The sequence below is a fragment of the Leptopilina boulardi genome, unplaced genomic scaffold, assembly GCF_019393585.1.
Source record: "Leptopilina boulardi isolate dan_hultmark-lab unplaced genomic scaffold, ZJU_Lbou_2.1 LbouV2_126, whole genome shotgun sequence".
NCBI classification, from domain to species: Eukaryota; Metazoa; Arthropoda; class Insecta; order Hymenoptera; family Figitidae; genus Leptopilina; species Leptopilina boulardi.
Genome location: NW_026137670.1, coordinates 743934 through 752159, shown reverse-complemented (window position 1 = coordinate 752159; position 8226 = coordinate 743934). Strand labels below are relative to the sequence as shown.

Sequence of the window (8226 nt, the reverse complement as noted above, 5' to 3'; positions counted from 1 at the left end):
CAAGAAAAAAAAAGATATAAATGTATAAATACTGATGTAAATATATCTATAGAAGAGTGTATGAGTTTTTTATGTACTTAAAAGTCTAATTAAAACTAGAGATATGTAATAAAATAGAGATGTGCTAATTGTAAAATAATTATCGATATTTTATGAGCATCGATGGATAATTGTTTATAATAATAATAAAGAACGGAAATTTCGTTGATTATGTTTTTATTAGACTATTAAATATTATTTAGTAAATAATTCTGTATACTAAAAATTCTAATTTTTTCTACATTTGACAGAATAATATTAATATTCTATTTAAATTTACCTATTAAATTACTTACCAAAATAGATAATAATATTAACAATAAACAAAATAATTCGTCGTTGTAAGATAAAAAAAATAAGTTCTCATAACAAAGAAATATCAAAAATATGGAAATTAACACACACAAAAAAAAAACCACCCTGAATGTATAAGTAGTAACTAGGAGCCCGTTTTGTTTATATAGTAAAAATATTAATTATTGTCTGTTTTAAACAAAACATCGAAAGCTCCTTTAAATATATATTATATGCATCTAATGACAGACTTGTTCTTCTCATTTTTTAAAAAATTGAGAAAATTTATAATTTTTCAACATCACAAAGAATAATCTATTTATAATTATAAACAAAAAATTATGTTTGACAATTATAAATAGAAAAAGATTCTTAAATTTTTGTGCTGAGTCTAAAAATTGTATTTTAACCTCGATTCCAGGTAAGTAATTCATCCAAAAGAGAAATGAGATAAGGATTACCACCCAACCTTTCTATTTCTTTTCTTGCTTTCTCATTAAGCTCCGAGAGAACGTTTCTCGTATACTTAAAAGAACCAAATTTTTCTAGAAGATTAACGCAGTACCTTTTCACTTCCACTTTTTTCGTTCGTTGCCGTAAAATATCTGTGAGTTTCGATTAAGGAAAAACATTTTAAAATTGTTTAATTAGAAAAAAATAATAAATAAATAAAATTTAAATTTACAAATAAATTTTTTACAAAGGATACTCAATACTTGGTCGTCTTCAGGTTGATTTTTAATTGCGTGTATGATAGGAAAACTGAATTTACCCTCAGAAAGATCCTCACAATAGCTTTTGTTTTCTGTATACTGTTAAAATTGATTTAAAATTAATATTTAAAATTTGTTCCCTTAATTAAAAATATATTTAGAATTTAATATTGAAATTTCTACCTCTTGGAGACATAAATTGCAATAATCATCTCGAATTTGGAAATACAGGCCCAAAATTCCAGCTAACGGTGCAAAATCTTCCTTACAATCGGAAAAAAGTTGCATCAATCTTACTGCAAGATTAAAAAGACCTCCAGTCTCTGTTAAAATAATTCTCCATTAGTCATTATTCATTTTAATTAATTAATTACGTTCAATCTTACTAACTTCTAATTGTCATAGTTCTGTATTCATCTTCCGAAGGACAAATAAAATTATCTCTCCAATAAATCTCCATACCTTGACCGCGGTGTAATTCCATTAACTGTTCAGTAAACACCTGAGTCGCCTGATTCAAAAGAAACCAATTTACATTTTGATTTGTAGAAAATTACTTCAATTTTACTATTTCAAAATTTATACATGAATATTTAATACGATTATTTATTTGCTGGCAATTTCAGTAAAATATATTTTTTAATTTCTAAATTTACACATGAATAATAATAACAATTTATTATATTATATGACATTTACAAAGACCTTTACAATTTCCATATGAATATTTAAAACGATTATTTATTTACAGTCAATGTCAGTACAACTTTTTTCTCAAATTTTTTTTTAGTTTTTGAAATTGTGAATTTTTCCTTTAAAGTGAAAAGAATTAATTCTTAATAAAAAATTTAAGACAGAAATTTTCAAAATTAACTATCAAGCAAATAATCATATTAATTAAAATATTTAATATTTAATTTAGGAATAAAAAAACAAACCTCAGGATGATTTAATGATAAAACATTTTCTAAAGCGATAAAAAGAACATAATTTGCAGCATTGATTGTACTAGCTACTCCATAAATTGAATGTGCGACAGGAATTCCTCTTCTTAAAATCGAGTTATCTTCAATATCATCAATCCTGTAGAAATCTCTTTTAATACAATATTTTCATGTAATAATTATAATTATAATTATATTTCAATCTATTGTAAGATTTTATCTATTTCAACAAAGAAATGTATCTTTTAATCTCTATTTTATTTTAAAATCTGATGCAATTAACAAATAAACCAAAAATGTTTATTTAAATTGTAAATTTTATTTAAAATAAACTTTGTTTTTTTTTATAAATTATAAAACAAATAACGCGTTTGATAGATATTGGAAAGAAACTTTTACATAAATAAATATTTCATTGATATGAATATTCAAAAATTTAAATAAGCTTTTTTTCTCAACATTCTATGGGTATAATAAAAATATAAAAAATTATTGGAAAAATATAATTACTTACAAAAGACTTGAATTGTGAAGCATTTGAATAATATTACCAACTACCAGAATTTTTTCATTGGCAATTTTCAGCCAAAAATTAAAAGCGTGCGCTAATTTTCCTCGAATTTGTTTTCCAGGTACTTGAAGTATATAAGTAAATGGCTTCAGTAGTTTCTAAAAAATATATTTCATAGTAAAAATAATATATTCATTATAAAAAATGTATCACACACAGATTTAATTAAAATTTTTGCAAAAATTAAAAAAAAATTATATTCAATTGTTAAGAACTCAATTATTATTATTTAAATTAATAAAATTAAGTGTATTTAAAAAAACACTTTATTTACAAACATTAACAAAGTCATTTTTCAAAAATGTTTATTATAAATTAAAAATAAATTGATTTACAAAATGCAATCTAATAGAAAAAAGAAGAAATGACATAAGATTATTTTAAAAAATTCCAAAAAGACTCTTTATAATAAGTAGAAATTGTAATGATTGTATATTTAATAGATTTTAAATAAATGAATACTAATAATAAATAATAAAATATTGATTGTCAAGGTTGTAAAAAAAAACTAACCTCATCTTCCTCTTTGTCGCCACTTTGTGAGTAAGGAACACCGTTCTTCTCTGACTCCATGATGCAAAATGAAATAAGAATCAAACTTTGAAACGCTTTATTTCCCACGAACGCATTACCTTAATGAATAAAACAGTGTTAATTATATTTTTTTTATACAAACTGACAAGCCGATTTCATAACAGCTGATAAGACTCTAAAGTGCCATGCGCCATCGACAGACGAAAGGCGCCAAAATTTAAACATCAACTGGAAGGGATAGAGCGGGTAAATTTGAATCAATTTATAAAAAAAAACGTAATTAAAATATTTTTATAGTTTAAGTTATTTTTGTCCTGCAACAGTTTAATTTCTATTTTGACACAACTGTTATTTTTTCAAGAATGTGCAATTAAAAAGAAGACAAAAATCTTTAAGTTACAACATTTATTCCAATGCTTTATTACAATTTATAGTGTAAAATTAACGACAAAAATGACTTAGTACATATATACATCTCAATTTGGTAACGAATCTTTTTTTTTTATAATTTTTTCAAATGCAAACCAATTTCTTAATTTAAAATATGTGAGAAAAATGATAAAATCATTTTTTTTCAAATTTGTATTATAATCTATTTAAATAAATTACAATACTTATTATTATAAATATAAAATAGTTTTTTGATATCATGAAACATCAAATATTTCATAATTTTTCATCAATATAATAACAAAACAATATTCCTTTTTTTTCACAATTTCTAAAATTTACACATTATCATAATAAAATAATAACACGATAGTTATAACATTCATCATCACATTAAATAATAATTAATAATTGTTCATAATATCAAAATTTCATAAACATTGAGATTAGATATTGTCAATTTGAATATTTTCAAATTTTAATAAATGCTTTTTTAAATATTCAAATGTAAAATTTTTCTTTGAAAAATTCTCAACAACTTTCTATATTTATATTATAGTAATAATAATATATTAAAAACTAGAAAGAAATATTTACATAATTGGAGTATTATTACACAACCGATCAAATAATCGTGATGTTAATCAAATTAAGTTCATCATTAAGAAAAATAAAAGGTCACTATTCACAGCTTTTCACCACTCAAATTAAGTACGTTATAGTACGAGTGATCCGGAAACCTGTCTAGTTCAATGTAATCAGTTTCATCAAGTAAAAGTCCTTCAGTTAAATTTACCAATTCGCCAAATGAGGGTCTACACGCCGGATCCTTATCCCAACAGTAATACATTATATTATAAAGTTCTCGCTTACAATGTTCTGGCCTGTCAAGTCGATAGCCTTCTTTTATTCGCCTCATCACCTAAAAATAAATATTTCATTTAGAAAATTTAATTATTAGAATTTAGAAATGTTTAAATATCTTTTTTTGTTATCTTACAAAAAGAAAAAAAATCTTACCTCAGCAGCTCCTAATCCAGGATAGGGAGTTGAACCAAGAGTGACAATTTCCCAAATAAGAACGCCAAAACTCCAAATATCTGATTTTACGGAAAATATATTATCGTAGAGACTTTCAGGCGCCATCCATCGAATTGGAAGTCGTCCTTCTGATTTTCTTTCGTAAATTTGATTTGCCGCTACGTCTCTTGCAAATCCAAAATCAGCAACTTTACACGCTCTATTCTCGTCTATTAAAATATTTCTAGCAGCAAGATCTCTATGAATTATGCCCTTTGATGCTAAATACTCCATGCCCTTTGAAATCTGTAATTAGAAATTTATTCAAATTAATTACAATGTTAATTTAACCTTCGCCGGACTGGATACTTTTTATATACACGGTTGACAAGATCCCACCCAGGGTGGGCCAAATGTTTTCTTCTTTGTATATTGCAATAAAAACTTAGAATCATTCAGTTTTTTTCCAAAATTGTTATATGTTAACAAATAATATATTTTATTAATGTTTTGTTGATTTTTTATTTGTTTAAACAATTTATTATTAATAATTTATAACTATTTCAAATATACATACGACAGTAGAAGAATTTTATAAATTTGTTACCTTTTCTTCGTAGTTATTAATTCAAAGGTTATAAATAAAATAAAATATATAATTCAATTTGCAACAACTATTATTATAAATTGTTTAAACAAATAATTGTTGCTATTTATTAACATTCTTCATAATATTCCTAGAAAATTGCAATTTTTTTCTAATTTTGCAACTTAACAAGCACAACCTAATGACACAAAGATTTTATATGAATTTACTATTTAACCAATTGTTTAAACAAATAATTGTTGCTATTTATTAACTTTCTTTATAATGTTCCAAGAAAGTTGCAATTTTTTTCTAATTTTGCAACTTAACAAGCTCAACATAATAAACATGAAGATTTTATATGAATTTAGTATTCAAACGATTGTTTAAACAATTTATTGTTATTTATTAACTTTCTTGTAGTGTACCTAGAAAGATGCAGTTTTTTCCTACACGGAGAAAAAAGATTTCTTTTATAAAGTAACTTTTACTACTTTCAGAGTAAAACTGGACCAACTCGAAGTTTCTGCGCATCTCTGGCAATTTTTACTCCAAAAATAGTAAAATTTACTCTAGAAATAGTAAAACTTACTACGGAAACAGTAAAATTTACTACAGAAATAATAAATTTTACTATTTTTGGAGTAAAAATTGCCAGAGATGCGCAGAAACTTCGAGTTGGTCCAGTTTTACTCTGAAAGTAGTAAAAATTACTTTTTCTTTTTCTCCGTGTAATTTTGCAATTTATCAAACCGAATTTAATATAGCCAGACAGATTTGACATAAATTTACTAATTTAACAATTGTTTAAACAATTGTTGAATTTACAATTTTACATCAAATCTATCTTTTATTATATTCGGCTTGATGAGTTGCAAAATTAGAAAAAAACGGCAACTTTCCAGGTGCCGTACAAAAAAAGTTAGTAAATAACAACAATAAATTGTTTAAACAATTGTTGAATTAATAATTTTACATCAAATCTATCTTTTATTATATTCGGCTTGATAAATTGCAAAATTAGAAAAAAACTGCATCTTTCTAGGTGCAGAACAAAAAAAGTTAGTAAATAATAACAATAATTGTTTAAATAATTGTTGAATTAATAATTTTACATCAAATCTATCTTTTATTATATTCCGCTTGATAAATTGCAAAATTAGAAAAAAACTGCATCTTTCTAGGTGCAGAACAAAGAAAGTTAATAAATAATAACAATAAATTGTTTAAACAAATGAAAAATGCAATATAATATTTTTTATATCTATTATTTGACATCATAAAACACTCACAGTGAAAAGTCTGCATGATTTCAAGTCTTTTTGTAAAATAGAATTAAAAAAATATCTGAATCATCCCGGTTATCTCCGTACATACATTGATAAAAGTTATAAATAATCAAGAAGAAATTTTTTTTAAAAAGTTGTTTTTACATTTTTTGAAAGTTCTTAAGATTTTGTTCAGTGACTTAAAATCGCGATTCAATTAAGGCAAAACTTTAGAAGATATGGCAATTTCAATTTGTCTGGCCCACCCTGGGTGGGCATCTTGTCAAGCGAAGGTTAAATTTAAATTCGTTAAATTATTTCAAAAAATATGGAGAATTTTTTTTTTTTTTAAATTTGATTTATAAAATACCTGATAAACGAAACCAGTTAAATCCCTCGATGTGAGACCAGGTTTTCCATGATTTCTCTCTTCTCTCGAGGCTCGTAGAAAACTTTGAAGTTTCCCACCGCTGATATACTCCAAAATGATAAACATCGGTTCACGTTCAGTGCAACATCCAAGTAATCTAACCACATTTGGATGTGGCTCGAGGCTTTTCATCACTTTGAGTTCCTGTGCAAAGTCCAGTCTCTCTCTCTCCGTGACATTCTCTTTTAATGTTTTCACAGCAACAATTGTTGGTCCTGGTATACCATCAATATCTATGGCTTCATATTTCCACACTTGGCCAAAGCAACCTTCTCCAAGAATACTGAAGACCTGAATTTGAAAAAGAAAAGTATAGAAACCAATAATTTTCGATAGAGACATAGAATTTTAATAATCTGATGATGAAGAAAACAATGACGATTTGAATAATATCAATTTACCAACCTTTAGCCTATGTCTTGGAAACTCCCATTTATCTTTATGCGATTTGTTTTGGATGCCCAATCGACTTTCCTTTTCCCATGGCTCATAACGATTGTTACGAGCTTTTGGTCCTCCCCATCTTTTCAGGACTAGAGATGGATCGTCCGATATATTTGAAACACTAACACTGGCTTGCTCCTTCTGAAAGTTCATAAAAACATTAGAATAATTATACTTTTGTCTTATTTCATACATAGTTTTCAATTTTTTAATTTTTTTTTTTAATTCGATCTAAAGAAGAGAGATTTTTTTTTGAAAAGTTGGATAAATTGAAAATCGATTGAATATGAAACTAAATGCTACTTTGATTAAATGCAAAAATTGAATAAAAATTCGATGAATGGACAATTATTTTAAAATTAAACTTCAGTTAAAAGAAAAAATTTTATATTTGTAGAGTAAGGATTTTCCCTTCCGGAATGTTTAATAAAAAGTTGAGAAAAATTCGATCCTTGGAAGGAATAAAATAACATAAAAATTGTATGTTATTAATATTGTTTATTGTCACAAAACAAGAAACGACGTTTCGATGACTTGGTTCGTCATCATCTTCAGGTTAAATTTACTGAAAATATTTATAATTTTTATTTATAACACCACATTATTATTATTATTATTATTATTATTATTATTATTTTTTTTTTTTTAAATAATAAAGAATAAACAAGTAATAACATTTACCAAAAAATTAATTGAACCGTTACATCTTATGTATTTTTAATTTAGTCTTGACGATACCGGTCTATAAACCTGACGTGCCAGCATGGTCTGTGCAAAAAAAAAAAATTTTAACGCTAAGATGTAACGGTTCAATTAATTTTTTGGTAATTGTTATTACTTGTTTATTCTTTATTATTTAAAAAAAAAAAAAAATAATAATAATAATAATAATAATAATAATAATAATGTGGTGTTATAAATAAAAATTATAAATATTTTCAGTAAATTTAACCTGAAGATGATGACGAACCAAGTCATCGAAACGTCGTTTCT

The 8226-nt window shown here is 24.9% G+C and overlaps 2 protein-coding genes across 4 annotated transcripts in view; both read right to left on the bottom strand.

Annotated features, from left to right (window-relative positions):
• Positions 1–199: 199 nt before the first annotated feature.
• Positions 200–3280, bottom strand: LOC127291186 (terpene synthase). Of its 2 annotated transcripts, none has more exons than XM_051320129.1 (7): positions 3075–3280; positions 2505–2659; positions 1985–2141; positions 1437–1557; positions 1230–1369; positions 1043–1145; positions 200–938 (listed from the first exon to the last, which is right to left on the bottom strand). In XM_051320129.1, exons 1-7 carry the CDS (start codon positions 3132–3134, stop codon positions 739–741), a joined length of 936 nt encoding a protein of 311 aa, XP_051176086.1. In that variant the 5' UTR covers positions 3135–3280; the 3' UTR covers positions 200–738. The 2 variants fall into 2 exon arrangements, with proteins under 2 accessions (XP_051176086.1, XP_051176087.1); XM_051320130.1 differs by having other exon boundaries at positions 1985–2129.
• A 339-nt stretch (positions 3281–3619) lies between these two features.
• LOC127291153 (tyrosine kinase receptor Cad96Ca) overlaps positions 3620–8226 on the bottom strand; it is an 85345-nt gene continuing 80738 nt past the window's right edge. For both annotated transcript variants that reach the window (XM_051320084.1, XM_051320082.1), the window contains 4 exons: positions 7195–7374; positions 6730–7080; positions 4506–4811; positions 3620–4407 (listed from right to left, as the gene is read on the bottom strand). In XM_051320084.1, the coding sequence (XP_051176041.1) occupies positions 4171–4407; positions 4506–4811; positions 6730–7080; positions 7195–7374 (1074 nt within the window). In that variant the 3' untranslated portion in view covers positions 3620–4170. The remainder of the gene's footprint in view (positions 4408–4505; positions 4812–6729; positions 7081–7194; positions 7375–8226) is intronic.

What these genes read in the sequence shown, in the direction of transcription:
- LOC127291186 (XM_051320129.1), bottom strand. Translation starts at nt 3,134, where the DNA reads ATGGAGTCAGAGAAGAACGGTGTTCCTTACTCACAAAGTGGCGACAAA. An exon ending in GCAATTTATGTCTCCAAGAG is followed by an intron (nt 1,146 to 1,229) that starts GTAGAAATTTCA and finishes CAATTTTAACAG; the next exon opens with TATACAGAAAACAAAAGCTA. An exon ending in TGAAGACGACCAAGTATTGA is followed by an intron (nt 939 to 1,042) that starts GTATCCTTTGTA and finishes CGAAACTCACAG; the next exon opens with ATATTTTACGGCAACGAACG.